General features: G+C 43.1%; 1 protein-coding gene across 1 annotated transcript; it reads right to left on the bottom strand.

Moving 5' to 3' along the window:
• Window positions 1-4,063: 4,063 nt before the first annotated feature.
• LOC306781425 (uncharacterized protein) lies at window positions 4,064-19,227 on the bottom strand. Its single transcript, XM_079274279.1, is given in 8 exon segments — window positions 4,064-5,119; window positions 5,870-6,007; window positions 8,231-8,748; window positions 8,751-8,768; window positions 10,113-10,146; window positions 10,321-10,378; window positions 11,133-11,352; window positions 19,119-19,227. Coding segments are annotated over 7 exon segments (1,452 nt in total). The 5' UTR covers window positions 11,267-11,352; window positions 19,119-19,227; the 3' UTR covers window positions 4,064-4,567.
• Window positions 19,228-20,922: the final 1,695 nt, after the last annotated feature.

Here is a 20,922-nt window from a genome sequence, read left to right as displayed (position 1 = left end):
CACTTGAACTTTTGTACTCTTATACAACAGGTGAGTCTCGGTCAACTTGTATGTCAGAGTAAAAGAAGGATATTTTGCTCTGTTTACAACTGAGTGTTCATAATTTTCATACAGAAGGTGACACAGGGACATTACCTTTGAGCTACAATAATGCAATAACAGTGTTAGATATACTACATGGTTTAATCCAGGATTGCACCAGCTGTTTGTGAATCCTGTACTTCGTAACTCTGAGAGAGTTTCAAATTAGTCATTTAATAAATTGGGTTGCACCATCAAAAGTTAACTTGGAATGTGTGAGTCGGCTGCTGGCAAACATGTAAAACTGTCCAATCAACTGTGTAAACATGGAGTCCCCCAACTGACATTATGAGCGGCATACTGTTATTTATAAGAAATGTAATTTAAAATCATGATTAAACAGCAGGTCAGAATTCAGAAGTGTCGCCCAAAACCCACTAAATCTAAACGGCTCCTGTTAACAAGCTAACGTTAGCTTTGTCATTTGGTTCGGTTGGCTTTGCTTCAGTTTCACCTGCCAGTCATGTAGAAACGAATGCACGAGAACTCGTTCGTATGGTGCAACCCATTTTATTTTAATGATTCACTTATCTTCAAAACACCCTAACGGCTTCCTTGCTCTTTTTGCAAAACACAAGCAAAATGTTCATGTTATTTTTTACAGAAAGATAAAATAACAACATACTCGAACATAACTCATAGTTATTTTTTGCTGATTTGATATTGTACAAATCGAGGAAGAAGATAAGTAATCTCCAGGCACCATCTTTTTTTGGATCAGTTAAAAGCAGCACACCTTGAGAAATGAGTTGCAAATCTTTTTGATCGTGCAACAAATGGAATATTTTTTCATCCAGATGTCTCTGGAAACACCTTGAGAACAGTGGCACGTGTTGTTGAACGGCCAGGTTTAACTCCGCGACTCGAATGTTAATTCACGAGAGGCACAAACTGCGGCTAATTATATCTTGGCTCAGATTCAAATTATGCTCATACTTATAAATAAGTTCATACTTACCGCTGCTCTAATAAAACATTTTATATATATTCTGTGATAAAAACACACCTAGAGAAGAGTAGTTATGAAATGTTATATTGAACATGTACCACAATACCAAATCATGTAGCTTTACACATCCAATAGATGTAAAATGCAAAAGTTGATAATAAAACCTTGAATTCAGAGTAGAAGAAAACATCTTTGAGATTTAGTTCAGTTCTCACTGCCACTTTCTATATCTACTGCACATTATTTTTTCATTAAGTTTCTGGACTGATCCACCAGCTGTGGATCAGATCATCAGAGCGAGGTCAGGTAGGGTCACATGCTCCCCTCTTGAATATGATCCTCGGTCCTCCGACTCTCAGGGTTCAGAGACCGGCCGCCCGGCTCCCCCTGTGATGCACTTTACAGCCTGAGGGGTTCAGTGTGGCTCACATTTAGCTTCTCTCTCTGTTGATTTACATCTTGTCCCTTTGAGAAAACACTGTGTCAATACACTACAGCAGGATGCGTTCAGGCTAACCTGAATCACTTCACTTTATTACATGTTAAAATGTGTTGGTATCTGGTGTCATGAATGGCAGTTTTGCAGTCACAGAAGCATTATGTTCATGATTTCACTGATTTGATATGGTGCAGAATACATTGTGTTAAAGCTCAGTTACAAACATGTAAGATAATGACATTCATATGTTTTCAGGGTTACAAAAGGAGCAATAAAAACCTCGAGCCTCCTAGGTCCCCCCCCCCCCCCCCCCCCTTTGTGCTCACTCCAAACCAGAACACACCTCGTGATCCGCCGGTGATGATGATGATCCCCCAGCCGGTTTCTGGCCTTATGCTCGGTATTATCCTGCTGTCTTTTCACTTGTCGTACACCTTCAACGAATCTGGCGAGTCTCATTCATGTATTCATCCAGTCATTCATGCTCCTCGTCGTGAGATTAACACCTCGCACACGCTGTGAACGTTGTATCATCTTCACACCTGCAGCATCTCCTGCACGTTTGTTTCGGGCTGGTCCCTCGCCGAGCGGCTGACACTGTGATCACGGATGTCATACGACGCACGCTGTATTCTCCAAGACGGCAGAAGACTCGCTCGCCCATGTGACTACTGCCTCAAGGTTAACCTGTTACCATGGAGACAAGCCCACCAATGGAAATTCAGCAGACGGTTGCGATGTTGACTGCAAGCTTTTTGTTTTAAGGGGTGACCTATTTTTTTCTTCTCCCCCCCCCCCCCCACACACACATTCACACAGATGGAAAAAACCATGGGGAGGCTACACACACACTCACACACACACTCTCACGTTCACATACGCACATGTGAAATGAGGTTGGAAGGTTGCAAACAAAAGAAACAAGGAGCCTGAGATATAATGTGAGAAATGAATCGTATTTTAAAGTCATCGTCTTTATTTGACCCTAGGATTAAGATTAAAGATCTTTCCTTTGATCGAGCCGAAGACGTGAATCTAATAAGATCCTTGTGTAGTAGACTCTTGGTGATATTTAGCCTTTTAGAGAATGGTCTTCAGCGTTTCAGCAGATTCTGCTGTCTTTCAAAAAATGTAATAACTGACACTATGCGATAAAACATCTTTTTTTTTAAAGTGCCACTTTATTACAAAAGTATAAACTTGACTGACATTTCATGAATAGTAATCTTGATATAAAACATTACAATCTTTTGCACTTTAGCACTTAATTACACGCTTTTTGAGTACAAGACCCTGTAGTCTGAATAGCAAACACACAACGTGAGCTGCCACATTTAACTTAGCTGGGCTTTACAAGAACACACCGTAGCGTCATGGCTTCAAAAACAACAAACAATACACTGAAAATGTTTACATTGCAGCTGTTTTTTTTTTCTTTTTCTTCGCAGTCTGTGTCACAAGAGAAGTCATTCCAAAACACAATTAAACGTAATAGAAAAAGATAGATTTCTTGACACTGATGATATATTTATTATTCTTTCTCTTTTGTAATGTACATACACATTGCATCAACATACAGTGTTATCACATTGTTTGCTGGGGATATTTGGTCAAATGAAATCGTCAGTGTCATTGTCCTCTGCTGCTTAGCGAAACCGTTTGCTTCACATTTTTGCAATTTTTTGCAATATTTTTAAAACTGATAACAGAGAGAGGACGGAGCGTTCATCGATGGAGTGATGATGGGACATTTGCTAATACACATCAGTTCTACTGTAGCTTTCCACGCTGCACTATGGTGAAACCCAAGCAGGTTCATATGACCACAAGGCAGGGACTGTGTAGATGAACGGTCCACGGATGTGGGTGAGGACTGAGCAGAGAGGGAGGTGTGTGAGCGGGTGGTGCAGTGAACTGTCTCCACCTTTAGGACTCGAGCAGCTCTCTTTAGTCTTGTTTCATCCGTACCGTGTGTGTGTGTGTGTGTGTGTGTGTGTGTGTGTGTGTGTGTGTGTGTGTGTGTGTGTGTGTGTGTGTGTGTGTGTGTGTGTGTGTGTGTGTGTGTGTGTGTGTGTGTGTGTGTGTGTGTGTGTGTGTGTGGCGAGAGGAAAATGAACTCTCCTCTCTGCTGCACAGAGTCCCACTGAGACAAACACATCCTCGATCCCACTGGCTTTGTGCTCTACAGAGAAATAAAGCAACGCACTAAAAAATAAATAAACAACCAACGACGATAGAAAAAATAACATTCATATAGAGGTACCACATGACAGTGCTTGATTTTTTTTTCTTCTTTTTTTTAGATTTTTTTTTCTCACTGTTTTTAGCATGCAACTTGTAGCAGGCAAAGTGCAGAAACAGGATCAACAAAGTAAAACACTTCATTTACAGACGGCAGTGGAGACAGTGTTCAGTCCATGTAGGATGAAACAAAAACGAGTGAAATATCCGGTCGGTTTTTAAACACGATGATGCTCGAAAATGAGTTGAAGCTTTTCGGAAGAACGCAAAATGTGTGCAATTTTTATTACAATACTCTCATAATTGTTTCTCTTGGTCCCTGAGCTTTCAAGTATTTTGATTAGTAATTCATTCTTTTATATCATTTAAATTCCATCCTGAATCACATCTTGACCAACTACAGGGAAGGCCTGTTCATGATAAGTGCTACCAAAATACTTCACACAATGCAGTGCCTCTTGCCCCTATAGGAGTCCTGCTTGGACTTTTTTTTACCCGCTAGAATTGAGGAAGAATTTAGGCGAGTTTACTTTATTGTGCTTTGCACATATGTATCAGTAAAATAGAAGTGCTACTGTTACCTACAGATCGCTCTGCAATGGTCTTGTGCTCATTTAATATTCACTACCTTTGGATTCCTTTTAAGGTTTATAGATCGGACTTTGTGTTCAGCCCAGGTCATAACAGATTAACATTATTGCCCCAAGGCCTGATGAGCCTGTGAGAGGCATGATGTTATAACTTGAATATAAACAGTATGTGCGGGTGAGCATGACAGGGGCTCAGCCATCACTCCTTGGGGCGTTAGCTCAGCTCCTTGTGTTGGAAGGTTAGGGGGTCACAGTGCAGCCGCCACCTCAGAGCCCCGTCACATACATCTCCATGCCGTCGTTGAAAGTGAAGATGGTGGTGGTGCTGGAGGTGGCGGAGCCCTGCTTCAGGTCGCCGATGCTCTCGTACAGGTTCTCCCCCGGCAGCAGCAGGGCTTTAGCGGGCAGGTGCTGTAACTTGGGGGTCTGCTGCGTGGGCGGCGGCGGAGGGGGCTGCTGCTGCTGCAAGGGCTGCTGGGCTTTCTTCCTCCTCGGCCGCAGGGTGGCACACGTGTTGGGGGGCCTCTCTCTCTTCCAGGCGCCTCCACCTTCCATGTTCTCATAGGCCAGATCGCACTCCTCTGTCCCGATGGACTCGTAGCAGTGGTCGTCGAGGGGCCCTCCAATGGCTTTGCCCTCCTGAAGGGCCCACGTCTGGGGTTTGACCACTACACTAAACCCCCCGTCCCGGTCTCGGTCCCGGTCTCGGTCCCGGTCACCGCGACCCAAGGTCCGGAAGCCAGGATTGGCTGGGGGAGACACGGGTACAGCTCGCTTCTTCTTTCCTGGTTTACACACCTTCGAGTACATCTCAGCCACCTGCAGTCAAACAAAACATTACTGAGATTATGGACTGTGGAAAACACTTTCAGGAAGTTCACTTTCGAGTTTTTATGCTGATGCAATATTTCCAAAAACATTGAATTATTCCTTTCACCATTTTTAAATATTCAGTTTGCTGCAAGCTAAAGAGAATAAATAAATAAATAGTTTCTCAAACTGTGACTCTTACAGGTACATGTCCCTTTGCTTGTTTTGTTTTTTTACAACACAAGAAAATAATAAATACATTATTCACTATAGAAAATAACATAATATAGACCAGTGATTAATGGTAATAGCTTTTATATTTTAGTTCACATCAAACGAATTGAGCAAGGTCTTACATCATTTTTGGCGACTGTTTTATTTTGAAACTGAATATTTCTTTGAGGATTCTTGAGATACCTCATGAAATGAGATACCACATTTGTGAAACAACCTCTTGGGTTTTTAAAAGATCCCAAAGAATTTCTTTTTCACAAAAACGAATGCATATATATATATCGCTCAAATCCACTGGTAATACTCTACACTAGAGGCACAAACTGAGTTTAATAGTGATCTAATTGAGTGAAGTGCTGGGTCAAGCAGATACAGAATAGGTAACCTGTAAAACAATGTGTAGAAAGGTTCATATTGAAGCTACCTCATAGTAAATTTAAGGGGAACGTCGTGATCAGGGAGCTTCAACACAGTCATTTAACAAATAAACTCGGTTGATGCACAGACTGAAGAGTCGTCGCTCACCACAGCAGCAGACGGTTGTATATTCTCCACTGTGTGAGCACCCAACGGAACCAGGGCTTTATTTTGGTGCATGAGCATCTCCTCATCCTCTGGTGGCTTCCAGATGTACTGCTCTCCGTTGCCCATAAACATCACTTCCTGACAACAGAACCACAAATTACATTTGGGGCAAAGCTAGTCACATGTTCATGTCTTCTATGAGTATTTGTGAGTATTAAAGAAAAAAAAAGAAAAAAGAATTTTAAAACAGACCTGATGGGGTTCATAAAAGACAAATGAACCACTTTAAACATGCATAAGTGAGCGTTATAAATCTATTGGATGGATTTCAGACAGTATTGAGTAGATATTCCCTGAAAGGTGGCCCTTGTAGCGAGAGAAACCACGTGCTTCTATTCTGGATGACTCAATTTCAACATGTTGCGTCATCCACAAGCAATTCAGTGGCGAGCAGCCCTGCAAGCAGACAGCGTATACACATGTAAGCCTGTGAACTGTGCGTGTTGCTGAACTCGGGTCACAGCAGATAGCACAACCTCGCTGACCTCACGCAGGGCAGCAAATGGTCCCCCACTGTCACCCGGAGGGGAACACAAAGCCTTGTGTCCACAGCACGAGCAGGCATCCTGCCGACACTCCTGCTGCTGCGGACGTACGGGGGAGGTGACACCCCTGTGAGCAGAAAAAAAACACCCCCACTATCCCCAAGAAATATTCGACAAATACACACAGCTCACTGCCTAGATTTCAAAGTAAGGACCACAGAAGTGCAAAGGTATCACAAGAGCGTGCATGATGACGCCGAGTGCAGCGAAAACTGCAGCGTTGGCACGGTAACAACCGTGTGCATCCTCTGCAGCGGTGTGAGGGAGCTGGGAAGCTTCCCCCTCACGAAGGTGACAAAAGACACATTGTCTGTGTAAAGTCTGACAAAATAGACGAATACAGGAAGGACGTTTGTTGTGTTGTGCTTTTATTTTGGGGTACTCCTTATTCATCGCTCGCAATTTCGTGGTGTGCACACCTGAGGAAGCAGCCACAGGACTCCAGCTGATGTCAATTACCTTGTTAGGCGAACAGAGAGGAGAGTGGGTAAATCTGCTGTGTTGAATTTGCTTTTGTATGGGAGTTCTTCAGTTTATACTGCATGTTATTTAATCTGGATCAGGTGATACTCGTTTGTATTTTGTAAGGTGAAGTTGTAAATATATTACTTTAATTGATTGCTCACTGTGTAACGGTGCAACGTCTTAATCTGCTGCTCCAGTCAGACCCCTGGTAGAGCCACGAGCAACCCTGCTGAGCTGTGATCTCCATCTGCCCCTCAGGTCATCACCTCTTCACTTTAGCCTCATCCCAATAAAACTGAATGCTGTTCACCTCCGCAACATCATGAGATGATGCTGTCCATGGCTGATCACAAAGATTTGTATAGTTCATCTCCGCCAGGAGGATGATGGATCCTAGCAGTGTACACACTGTTGTACCTCAACTCAAGTCGCTGCCACGCGGCCAGCCAGCTTGGTGAGTTTAATTTTGTTTTTGGAGCGATTGTATGACATGTTTTTAAAGAACGACTTTTGAGCCGATTGCCTGCATACATCGCCGCTTGTTTTTGAGTTTGAATGAATGTTTGAACGTCACCTTACAGCCCATCGGATGTACATCACTGGGTTTTATTTGGCTCACTTCTGATTGTTTTGTTAAACGGTGACAAAACTACCTGTACACACAATGCTTTACCTTTCCGCAGCTCGGCAGACAGCTCGGTGAGTTTGATTTAGTTAATGGCGAGATTGCATGAAGTGTGTTGAAAGACGACTTCAAGACAATCGCCTGCATACGTTGCTGCCTGTATAGTATTGTTGCAGAGCAACTTATAGTTACCTTTGTTGTGAGTGGCATCAAATACAAGTTCACCTCTTTATATGAATGTCCATCTTTCTTTTTATGTGTTATTTATGAATCTGGTTACATATTTCATGTTTTTCTGCCTTGATTCTAATCTCCTCCCATTCAAAAGATAATCTGTGTATGAATGTCACAATGTTAAAACCAAGTTCACCCCAAACATCAACTTCTTTGTACTTCAACAATCTTAATATAAGGTTCACTTACTAGCTTTTCCACTTTCAACTGCATCTCATGGTCTTCATCAGCGTATGGAGTTTGCCCAGTTGTCATGGAGATGAGATGCAGCTGAAAGCGCTGGAGAAAAGCTTTTCGTAAGTGCACCTTGATTTTACTGTCACACTATTGCACAATATGAAATGTATGAACTTTAAAGCTCAAGAACTGTTTTGTAAACAATTTTTTTTTTTTAAATCATCAAATAAAAATAAAAAAGTTTACTCTACCAACCTTTGGGAATGCCGGGACATTGAAGGCGTCCACGTTTCTACGCGGTAGCTTTGTGCTGTGCGGGTGTGGCGGAGGAGGGGCGGGATGTGACGGAGGGGCGTGCCGTGGAGGCGGCACCGGCGGCTCCCCCATATCCGTCCCGCTGTCCCTCTTTTGGGGAGCCTTTTCGGCCTTCCTCAGCTTCCTGACGCACGCGTACTCGGCCGTCTCCGGAGGGTGAGGGTGAGGGGGAGACATGACCTCGGACTCGGTTTCGGGCATCCCTCCTTCCACGTCACCGTCTGGGTCCGGGGGCGCCGGGGTGTTGGCGGGGACGGCCGGTGGGGCCGGGGTGTCCGTCTGCCCGGCCCTGCCTACCATGGCGTACAGGGCATCATCAGTACGTGTGGTGGAGGAGCCTCGACCCACTTCAGAGTAAGTGTGCTCTCCGTCCTCTCCAGAGGGAATCTGGGGAAGCTGCCTGCCTTGAGAACGAAGGTCAGAGTTAGACCTGCGGGGCAGACAGCCCATGCGGGACCTTTTTCTTTTTTTGATGCCTCTGAAAGGCAGATTCAGGCGGATGCCCACCATAAAGCAGAACTCACATACTTTTACTCTCGTTGTACTGGACAAACATTTGTGAACATGAATAAATCTCTCTCTTGGTTAGAAATAGAAAATCTGGAGCTGACAGTAAACTAGGAATAGCTGTTTGAGAGAACGTGTCCAAATTGACTTCATTCCACTGCAGTGGAAGCAGGACAAGTATGAAGCAGGACATATGCTTATGTTTCTTCAAACGCTCTCGGGCTGCTGTCACAGTGCCCACAAACACAGCTCCCTGTTGACTGCCAGCGATGGAGCTCCAGGACTTGTCTTGGCTCTCTGATTTCTGTCTTTGAGAGAGAGATATGCATGTTTATAAATCAAGATTGAGCAGTCCAGTGGAAACGAGTTGTTATTGTAATGTGAATTCTGTTTTAGGGTAAATTACAGAAGGGTTTTGCATGAATTTAGGGCCGAATCAGATACGGAGAACACCGAGGAACGTGTGATGCGAATGTTAAATGTTTACCCTAAATGTTTATTTGCATTATTAGGGGTTTGTAATGGACGCCAAGTCTGGCAATCATGAATGAAGATGAAACAAATCAGAATATGCTTCAGTTACATCTATTTGTAGTGTTGATCTCGCTGCTGTATTTACTGATTGATTTTCAGTTGTCACCATTTTCTGAAAACCTTTCATCTCAACTGTTTGTGATTTTCATGCCATCAAACAAACTGAAAATGAAATGCTTGCAGTGGTGGAATACAAGTACATTTCATTCAGCACCATTCTGAGGTACTTATATATTACTTGAGTATTTCCATTTTATGCTATTTTATACATTTAAGAAGGAAATATTGTACTTTGTACTACAATTTATTTGATTACTGGTTCATTTACATTCAACAAACCATGCATATATAATATGATGCAATGCTATTCTAATCTATCCAGCAGCATACAAAGTATCTCAAATTGGCTGCACATTAAACTTCAACATTAAAATGCTCTTACATGTATTTGTCAGTGATAAAGTCAGGTGTTTTACTTGAAGTATTTTTAGACCATGGTGTAGTACTTTTACTTAGTACTAAGTAAAGAATTTGAGTACTTTTGCCACCACTGCAACTTTCAACTTCAATTCTTCTAATATCTCCTTTGATGATGGAAGAGGTGCTTTGTCATGCAGCTAAAACAAGAACAGACAGTTTAATTCCATTAAGGAGACGCAAGGAAGGTTTTCACCAGACGACAGCCAGGCTCCGTTCAGAGCACAGGTCAGGATTGATATGCGAGAGATGCACTCACTTTTGCCATTGCAGTTCATCTTGTTCATCTCAGTGTCTGATTTACTGATGGACCGCAGCTTCGACTGCCTGAGTATACCCTGATGACGCACACACACACGCACACACACACACACACACACACACAGAGGTCCAGTTAAAAACGAATTAAGACTGAAGAGGTGTTCTCTCAATGATGTTGTTCACTGGTCAATTGAGTTGCTTCAGCTACCTCTGCTGCAACACACACAAAACATGGAGGAGCTGATACCTACCATGTCCATGAGACGGTGCTTTCCACCCTCACCGGGAACATTGTGTGTCTTCCCCTTCCTGTGGTAAACACAACCGCTCTGTCACACAGGTTGACACTTGCTACAGTGATGCGAGTGTGTGTGTGTGTGCAGAGTTTGAGTCACTGTCCATGTGTGTCTGAGTCATCTTGTGTGTGTGTGTGTGTGTTTGAGAGAAAGACATTACGGGAATATTTGCATATCTGCGTGCCAGTTGTGGTTTATTTACTCAAGTACCGTACTGAAGTGCATTTTTGTCGTAAAAAGTATTTATACTTGACTTGAACATTTCCATTTTAAGCTATTTTATACTTCTACTCCACTACATTTCAGACCAAATTCAGATTTTAGATACAAAATATATTTCAACGAATGGATGTATTATTATAGGTTAAACTCTCCAATAGTACATGTTTAGTAGTTATCAGCCCCTTTACCAGCTGCAGCAATAAAGTGATGTACACATGAATGCATCAATTAAATGTAAGATTGTGACTGCAGGACAGAGTATTTTAATACTGTGGTATTGAAGTAAAATAGCTGAATACTTCTTCCACCACTGGTCATAGGGGACATTTTACTGCAGTACCTTTACTTTGAGTACATTTAGCTGATAATACTTCTTTACTTTCGCTTTAGTAAGATTTCTAATGCATGCTTGTAATGGAGTATTTTTACATTGTTGTATTGGTACGTTTTGCTTCAGTAAAGTATCTGAGGAATTCATCCACCACTGGCGCGTGCATGTGTGAATGAGCGTGTGTGTGTGTCTGTGTGTGTGCACGGTGCCTCACCTCTGGCAGCCCACGCAGAGCACTACGATGAGGATCGTGACAACAAAGGCTGAGGCAGCAGCGATAGCACCCAGCAGCAGGACCTTGCCGTAGGGAGGAGCCGTGAAGTTCAGCCCGTCCTGCATGGAGGCCATGTGGGAGCGCTGACGCTCGCTTGCTCTCACTCACACTCACACCTACAACTCATCCACGCAGGGAAGAGCCACGGTCTCACTGGGATCTGCAGCGAGAAGGCACAGAGCGGTGCTTAATTACCAAAAATGATCTAACCCTTACCAAAACTTTAAGTAGGCTAACAAAGCAGCGGAACCAGAAGTTAACATATTCACAGGGAAGGGAAGGAGCAGTTTGGGAAGAGGAAAAGTGAGAATTCCTGTCCAGCACAGAAGCAGTGAAGTGAACAGACATTACGCCTCCGGCATGCGTTTCCGCTTTACCTTGTTTGATGGATTACTGAGATATTGTGTGACACTTATTTAGACTTCAATTTGCAGAAATCTGTGTCTGCATAGCATAAAAGTGAACTAGTACTTAAAGTAATCCAACAACTCTACATGTAACACTTTGAAGAAACCAGAAAATATATCTGAACACTGAGGGCTGATCTGTTTGTCAAGCAGCTGCAGCGATGCATATTTCCAATCAAACAACAACAAAATACATATTGAGAAGGTACAATGAGTCACTTCCAAAGCTGAACATGCCAGCAGGCGGAGAAACCTGAACCACTGAGAAGGAGACGAGTATGAAAGCAGCGCGAGCAGACGGAAACATCTTTCTTGCTTCTCCTTGCTGCTTGCCAGACAATTTCACATTTGGCAGTATATTATGTTTCAAATAAACAATAAAAAACGTGGCGCCACAGCAAAAAGACCAATCAACAAGCCTGTTCTAATCTCTGTCAAATCATGCCATCTGTCTACTGTGACAGTGTGTTTATTTGTCACTTGTCCATCAGCAACAACACGACTGAGCGGCAGACTGCAGGAAACATACTGTCTTGTTGTTGTTGTTGGGATGATGATACTTAACTGTCTGTCTACGTCTGTCCAAATGGTCTTGTGTATTTATTCAGCTTATGACGACAGATTTTTACCCCAAACAAAACGTTCCATGGATCTTGTGCTTCAAGACAAACTTTTCCTCAATCCTCCTTGCGAATGATCAAATCTGATGCTTTAAACAATTTGTTTCAGTCATGGCTCCTTTCCTTCCAGACAGAATTTAATCTTCACTGTCCAACTCACTATTTGTCTGTAGTCTGGTTTGCCAAAGCATTGGACACCTCAACATTGCTGCTGTTTTTTTTTTGCAGTACAGATCTGTAAAGTTGTAAACGTATTCGTGTGGATGTATCCTTAGTGAGGCCTAATAAGGATTCCAGCAACCCAAGCATGAATTGCTGGTATGCTCTCCTCCGTTCTTGCCTCCTCTTCGCTAAAATCATATTCATGACCTTGTCATTTGGTTGAACTTAATTTGGGGTTCATTGTGTTCTATCCAAGATAAATATTGCTCACGAAAACTACACAAAAATGATATAAATCAACCAGATTGTTGCACATGTTTATGTTTCGTCCATGTATTCCTTGAGTGCAAACAGGTCTGTATATTTAGGCCACACACAGGCAAGTGAGCAAAAACAACTTTTGTTAGAATCCATTTTCTGTCACCCAAACGAGCACATTTATAAATGTTTGTAAAAATGTATTTCTCTTGAGGAAAGTTCAATCCTTCAACGTGTGCAGCAAGATGTTGAAGATGTTATGCCAGTCTGTTGTGCACTGTACGTCTCCGTAGTCTGCTGGGGGAGCAGCATTGGAGCATTATGTTCTGCTCTGTTATTTTATTGAATTGTATATATTGAGCATTCATACTTCATATTTTCATGTTTACTCTGTAACTACGTTTACTGCTGCTACAAACTAATTTCCCCCTGGGGATGAATAAAGTATCTTTCTATCTTTCTGTCTAAAAATATATTCTGGAAGTCACTGATTATTTTTAAAAAGATGCAAGTTCAGAAGTGTCACAGTACAGTATGTTTTGTGCACCATCTTTCACAAGAGTAAAATCCTTCCGTCTGTCTCGCCAATATATTCTGCACATCTCGCCAAGACTGGCTGCATGTGCTCTCTGCTGTACTTGGACACACAGCACGAGAAAACATAAGGTTGTTTCCTTTTATTACTTATCATTTTTATCAGAGATCAGGAGTGTAATGCCAGCCCGGCTGCAAATAAATAGTATGTTGTAGTCTGAAAAGTGAAGCCGGAGGTTAACTTAAACTTAAACCTGCATTCTTTCTAATGGCCATCAAGAGGCGACTCCTCTGGTTGCAAAAATAAGTCTGACCTATAGAAGTCTATGAGGAAATGACTCTACTTCTCACTTGATTTATTACCTCAGTAAACATTGTAAATATGAGTTTATGGTCTCAATCTGTAGTTTCAAGTCTTCTTTAATACAACATGATGTTCGTTTAGTAAATTATGGTCCATGAATAAAAATATTTGGTTTGTTCTTTTTATAGTATTTTTTTTCCTGTGGTTGTTTTGCCCCTTTATGAAGTCGTTTGGCATTTCTTTGTCGTCTTTTTATGTCTCTTTGTAGCCATTTGTGGTGAGTTGTTAACCTCTTCAAGCGAATCCCAAGTCTTTTCAAATGCATCCATGTTTCCCTCACTTCCGTCTCTCCATGCATCCCTGGTGCGAGCGACGCAAGGAAGACTTGGGATGTACCTTTTGAGTGACATTTTTTTAGGCCAGGGGCGCCCTGACACTTTGGGCCCCTGGGCCTGTGCCCGGTTGGCCCCCCTCGGTGGTTAGGGATAAGGGTTGGTTCAGGTTTAGGGGGAAACAAACTGTATTTTGCCAAATTCATGGAAAATGTGTGGGCACGATCAAGAAACAAAAAAAGATAGAAAATGTATTTTTTTCTCAAAGGAGAACACAGGACAAGTGACTTACTAAGCATACATGTATGCTTTAACAGACAAAAACAAAAGGGATGTAAGTTCAGTTCAAGAGAGAAGTGAATGATTAGTAGTTAACATTTATTAGGAAAGACGATGCGTTAATGAGTTACACGGAAATTCTTTGGCGCTTGAAGTCGACGAGGAGATTGAGAGAATTAATATAGAGGCAAACAACTATTTGCAATGTAAAGATATAGTGCAGTAATGTCTACCTGAGCAGAGCACGGAGTCGCTCTCCCTCTGTGTGTGTTATAATCCGAGCTTCTCCGTGCTTTGTTGACATAGCCGGGCCTTTTAGTGCATGTGAACGTGTCCCACTGGCGAGCTAACGGCCGCTGCTCTGTGCTGTTCTCATATAACGCTAACAGCTGATACCTCTGTTCCAACCAACGCCAACCAATCGCGGAACCGTACCACCCACCCCACGATTCCTCTTCGGGGAAACATTGTTGGCTCTATCAGCACTGTTGCTGTGATTTGAACTGTTAGCGCCGTTAGCAGTGAGCCGCTGGCTCAACCGTCGCCCTGTTGAGAGCCGTTGAGAGGCAATAAATATGCTCCCAATGGTGCAATCGTATATTGCACCATTTAAAACAGCTCACTAGAGGGTCTGTTAGCTATAATATCAGTGGTCAGCGCAGGAAATGCCCTGCTAGCATGCGCAATGATCTGCGCTGTCTCTCTTTCAGTGATGAAGTTCAGTCCATGTGGACCATGTTTATTTAGTTTTGTTTATATTCCTTCCGTGAAAGTATTCTATGACTGTAGATATCAGCTGAGACAGAACAGAACAATATATGGTTCTGCACGGACTTTGGAGTAATTTGCATTTCTTCGAGGACCTCCAGCCACGAACCCAACTGCTCACAGCATGAAATCCAATTTGCACCACATTTCAAACAAAGACGTCTTTGTGGTTATTTGCGCGCTACTTGTACTTTGCTTTGTAAGTTCAGGGCGCCCTGACCAGAAACAAATGCTTTGTTTCTTGATTCAAATTAACCTCATGTTACTTAGCTGTTAATATGATCCAAGTCATATTTTACAACGCTGGATATCCAACATAATTCGGCCTACTTCTTTGAGCATGTCTTGAGAAAGTGATTACATCAGCGAACATGCTTTCCCAGCATGTCTGTGGGACTATTTTGGATATTTTAACAGCAGCCAGCAAATGTGTCAAAGATTTCACAGACCTATTTAAATGTCACCAATTCATCCACCAGTGCTTCACCTTCAACTGAACACTTCCTGAGTGAGTAGTCTGAAAATGATGTTGGATTTAAAGAACGATGTGCAGCTCGGAGACAATGATCATTTAATTTGCAGTTGCAACAATGTCAGTGTAATTACATCTGTGCTGGTTTGACAACCGAGGAGAGCCGAGGAGTAGAGATGGAGAGGGTAATGAGAGGGAGGAAAGTGGAAAAGGTGTAGGTGTGGAGGAAAAGAAAAGAGAGCGAGAGGAGGGGAGGAATGCGTGGGAGTCATGTGGCAGGTGTTTGAAGACGCTGAAAGCAGATGATGAGAGGAGGCTGTCGCATTTCCTAACAAGGTTCCCCGGCCTTCCTTCCTCTTCCCTATCTCATTGACTGTGTACGCACCTCCCCACCCATTCTTCTCCCCCTCTATCCCCCTGCCTCCGCCTGCGGTGATCAGCCGGAGTGACGCCTCAGCACTGCAGTGTAATCTCTGGCCCTAGAGCTGCCTCACATGAGCCAACCAATTGGCCATAGCGCTCAGAGCAGGAGCAAGGAACGGCCCTCCCTTGGCTGATTTTTTCTGCTAAACAAAGCCCCCTCACCGTCAGCCATATACAGACCCCCCTCCCCTCAAGCCTGTGGCGCTCAGTGTGCTCATTACAAACTACCAGCGAATACCTGCAGGGGCGGATTTGCCAGGTGTTGCACTGACGGTGTTTCACAGACCAGAAAGGAGAGAGGTGGCATATGTGGCGAGGAAACTGGAGCATCATTGGTCATTAATATCTGGTTTCCTGAATCACATGCATTTTCAATTAAAACAAAGTACAATACAAGTTAAATACATAAGTGTATTCTTTAGCTTTGGGAACAGTATATGCAACACGACAATGTGTTTGAAAGCTCTGAAGGCCAGTAGGTTCAGTGGACCTTTGAGATTGTGTTGCAGATTTCTATTCATTCTTCGTATTCTCTGTTCTCAAGTGACACACAGGAGACAAGCTATTACTATTATTATTTTTTTAATCAATCATTTGTTCTACAAAACACAAGAGACCAGTGAAAAATGACCATTGCAGTCTCAATGTCATCAAATTAGCTATTTTGTTTGAGCAAAAATCGCACAAATGAGAAGATGGAACTGAGGAATGTCATTTTTTACGGCAAACGTTTCTAATCGAACATTAATACGAACATCAATAGGTGGGGATCGTTTCTTTGTTGATCGACTAAACACTTAAAGGTGCAGTGTGTAGGATTTGGTGGCATCTAGCGGTGAGCTTGCAGATTGTCCGTTCTGGGCTACCGTAGAAACATGGCGGTGCAACGTGGCGGACTCCTGTACAGAAGGCATTGTGTTGGGTACAGGTGAATACATGAATGGATGAAAGTTTGGGTCACAACAAGCACAATGTGAATGACTGTAGAGCTGCAATGATGAGTCAACTGAATTATTTTGATGACTGAGTCATTTTTTAAACTAAATTGCTGCATGACTGCAGCTAACTTCCACCATTGATTAATCTGTTGCTTATTTTCATAGTTAATTGATGAATCGTTCATAAAATGTCAGGAAAAAGTGTAAAAAGCCAGAGTTTCCAGAGCTCAATGAGACGTCTTCTTATTGCTTGTTTTTTTTCCCAATCAACAGTCCAAACCCCAAATATTCAGTTTATATTGATATAGAGGAAAGCAGAAATCCTTACATTTGAGAAGATGGAAAGCCAGAGAATGGATGAATTTAACTATTCACCCTTTAACTCCCTTCAATTATCAAAGTAACTGTTAATTAATTTTCTTTTAATTCGACCAGTCGATTCATGATTCTATTTGATGGTTCCTGCTTCTCAAATGATAGAATTTTCTGCATTTCTGTGTCTTACATTAATCGATGCTCTCTAGATTTTGAACTGTTTTGAAGACATCACCTTGATCTCTGCAAACGTGATGGAGATGTTTCACTGTTCTCTGGTGCCTTATAGACTATTAAACACTATTAATAGATTAATCAAGATAATAATCGTTCCTTGTAATCTGAATGAATGAACATATCACCTGTTGATTTGGACAATCAACAATTAAATGTTTTTAAGTAAACAGGCCGGGCGACACATTTAATGAATCACATCATACGTTTTAGGCAAATTTAACCAAAAGAATTACACTGTTGTCCTATTTTAAGCAAAATACTCCAACTCCCTCAAACAATAAAGGTAATGTTCATGGTTTTGGCTCACAGCGCAAAATCGACCGGGAATTCTGTTGTAATCCTCATGAAATGCATTTTTAGGAACACGTTTAGCCCTACAGTGTTACAATAAATTACTACATGTGGAGCAAACCCTCACCCTCTGTGTGACACGAATAACAGTGTGTGTGAGTGTGTGTGTGTGTGTGTGTGTGTGTGTGTGTGAGTGTGAGTGTGTGTGTGTGTGTGTGTGTGTGTGAGTGTGAGGGAGGGAGGGAGAGAGGTGGGGGCTGCTATTGTGTGAGAATGTGAATTGGGTCAAATGTTTGCTTGCAACAACGATTAGCATGCCCCTGTGAGGAAGAAAGCTGAGGCTCTGTCTTTATCTGTGCAACGCTGCCTCTGATACAAACACCATCTGACGCTGTACTGCAAATTACAGAATAATTTATTGTGATCACATGATTCACATCCGTTCCAGCAGCTTTGAAACAGATGCTGAAAGTAAGAAAAAAAATCATCCTCATCATGTATTTTACACTGTGTGCATATATTTTGTAAAATCCTCCATGTAGGTGTCTGTGTGTGTGTGTGTATGCGCGCGCGCGTGTGCGTGTGTGTGTATTGTGCGTATGTGGCTCATGATGGCACCCACTCAGCAGGCATCAATCACACTCGGTGACGGTTCGGCTGCCCGGCTCGCCGCGCCTCTGGGCTCTGACACCTCAAACTGCAGTGATGCCATGCAGTGACAACAGGTTAGAGAACCACGACTCAAAACGATTCCGGCTCTCGGACAGAAAAAAAACATGCAGGATGTGAAATGTGGGGGGTAAAAATGCCCGTGCAGGTGGAGGCTTCGGGCGGTCACAGAAAAAGAAGAATTTCAGGCTGATGCAGTGTGATTTTTTTTAATCATTGTTTCATTAAGCCTGCCAGATGTTTTTTTCTCCCTCTCTCCTCCTTTTCTTCTCCTCTAATCATCAAAGTGTTTCCGATTCATTTCCAGATCAAAGTGAGGATGGTAAAGGGTGTTGTGTCCCCGAGGTCAGCTGGCAACTTACACGACAAAGCCAGACACCCCCCCCCCCCCCCCCCATATTTATGAGTAAGGGAGGGTGATGGGGGGGGGGGGGGAGGGCGGGAGAGGGGATGCAAATGTTAACGGAAGGTCTAACGTTAATTATCTTTATGCTTCACAGTCGGCAGGGATATCACACTGGGGGGGAAGTGATCGGAGGCTTCCTGCGCCTTCCTCTCATCAAATCACAATCAAGTTCTCTGATGAATCCGTTCATTTTGGGGCTTAAAATCTCAAAAACGACAATGCAGTAGGGCTGAGGTGCGTGCACACGTGTCTGTGTTAAATGCATGACCAGAGGAGATGAAGGCTCAGGCAGGGCGGACACAAAGAAAGAAAAAGGAAAACAGGCTAAAGCGGGGGGTTACATTTGCTGGATGAATAAAGGATGCTGTATACCAACTGCGTGTGCAGCTTGTCGAGCTGAATCTATAGGCACATATGAATGCACCCCCCCCCCCCCCCCCCTCCCATCTCCCTCCAGCCTGTCACATAGCCACGGGCACAGAGCATTGCGCTATAGCACCCCTGTACTCACTCAGCTCGGGAGATTTTGGGAGGCGCAGCATCAACCCTGGTCGCTTCCTGCAGTTTCTGCTTCCCCTCGGACCAGGCGCTCCCCGCGAGCATAATCAATCAAAGGCGATAACTTGGCGTTCTCGGGCTTCAGAAAACGGGAATGCAGCATATTGCATGTGACATCCTATGGGCGCCCGTTGACCCGCTTGTGCGCCCTGTCCGCGCGCCTCTGCTCCCCAGCCAGAAGGGAGGCTGGGAAGTGTCGAACCTGCCTATGTGTGCTGCTGCCGCGGCCGCTGTATCTCCAGTACGATCCCCAGGTTTTTCTCCTCCACGGTCCCTCAAGCCCCTTCCATCTGTACTCGCATCCCCTCGCTGTGCTTCCATGTGACGGGCAGAGCTGGAGACCCCCCAATTTTGAGTTCGTCTTTTGATTCTAGCGTCCTCCCTCGGAAGGACGCGGAAGTGCGGGCGTGTATGTGTCGAATGAATGAGCTGAGTAGCCTGTGGTTCAGCAGGATTTTATAAGTCCCTGCTAAAGGTGCACGAGGCTCTGGTTTCTGTACAATTTAAATAAAGGAACTTCATTTCACTGCCACGTCCATCTTTTGCACAATGAGTTCATAATTACCTGTTGAAATTGTTACAATGTGTTTTGAATGCTTGTTTTACTTTACTGTGAGTTCTGAAACACATAATTGATGCACGAGACCAGCATATGCATTCTACATAAACACTGACCTTATGTGAGTCGAAGAAAGCAACACAACAACAGGTGAAACAGTTGAATGCAACCTTCATTGATCTCTTTAATTAAATGTGAAATAGTGAAATAGCATTGTATCAGTGGAGCCACCGTCACTAATAAGCCAGTGTGACCCCATGTGATGTTTGCCCTTTCCACTTTAATGAATGTTATTCTAGAAAGTTATTCTAATAACATAATGTCAAGCAGGTTGCCTTATCTACGAAACATGTAAGACTAAATGTTGTAAGAGATATAAAAGTAGGCCAGTAAGGTCTTGTTGTAACCTTGCCTTGTCTCACACACCTCCACCGCTCTCTACCACCACGTACCGGCGTCAACCTGGCATTGCAGGAGAGCAACCGCCTATCACGGTGCAGCAGACGGTGTTGCTGTATGAGGTTCATTCCATGCCACAGTGCGCGAGAACCAAGAGAATCATAGAGGAGAGGTCTTGTGAAGAACTGTCAGAGTGGTTGTTTGCAGGAGCAAAAGAGGAAATAGGGAGTTAGGTCGGTTTATAACCGCGCCCACCATCCTTCACTTTCCTTTACCACATGTTTTTTTCCGGCAATTATTTCTCTATTAATTGTCAAACTGTCAAAAAACAGCAAATCCTCAAACTTCGAGAAGCTAGAACCAGAGAATGTGTGGCACATCATAATTGTTATAGATTCATTTTCTGTTGCTCTACTAGTTTCTACATTTCTTTCCGCTCGGTTTACATCACTGGGAATCTACAGCGAGTCACGAACAGCAAAAAAACACCCAAATAGCCTTAATAAACTCAGCAGGGTTTTCAGTTTACGTATTGAAATCCATATTGACATCCTGAGCTGGAAATAAGAAATAAAGTTGAAATGTCGTAAAAACAACACTTGGCTCAGGTGACAAAAATTGGTTTATCGCTAGAAACAAAATGTGTAAATGTCAACAGACTTTCCAAATAAATCAAGAGTCCTCGAAATATCTGACTTATTTGTCACTCAAGAGATGGAAAATAGAAATGATGTGTGGAGTGATGCGAACACTGTTATGATCTTCAAATTAATACAGAACAAAACATAAATGTCATATT

This window comes from Melanostigma gelatinosum (genome assembly GCF_949748355.1).
Source record: "Melanostigma gelatinosum genome assembly, chromosome: 8".
NCBI lineage: Eukaryota > Metazoa > Chordata > Actinopteri > Perciformes > Zoarcidae > Melanostigma > Melanostigma gelatinosum.
The sequence above is the reverse complement of the archived record's forward strand: the minus strand, read 5'-3'. Positions and strand labels throughout refer to the sequence as shown.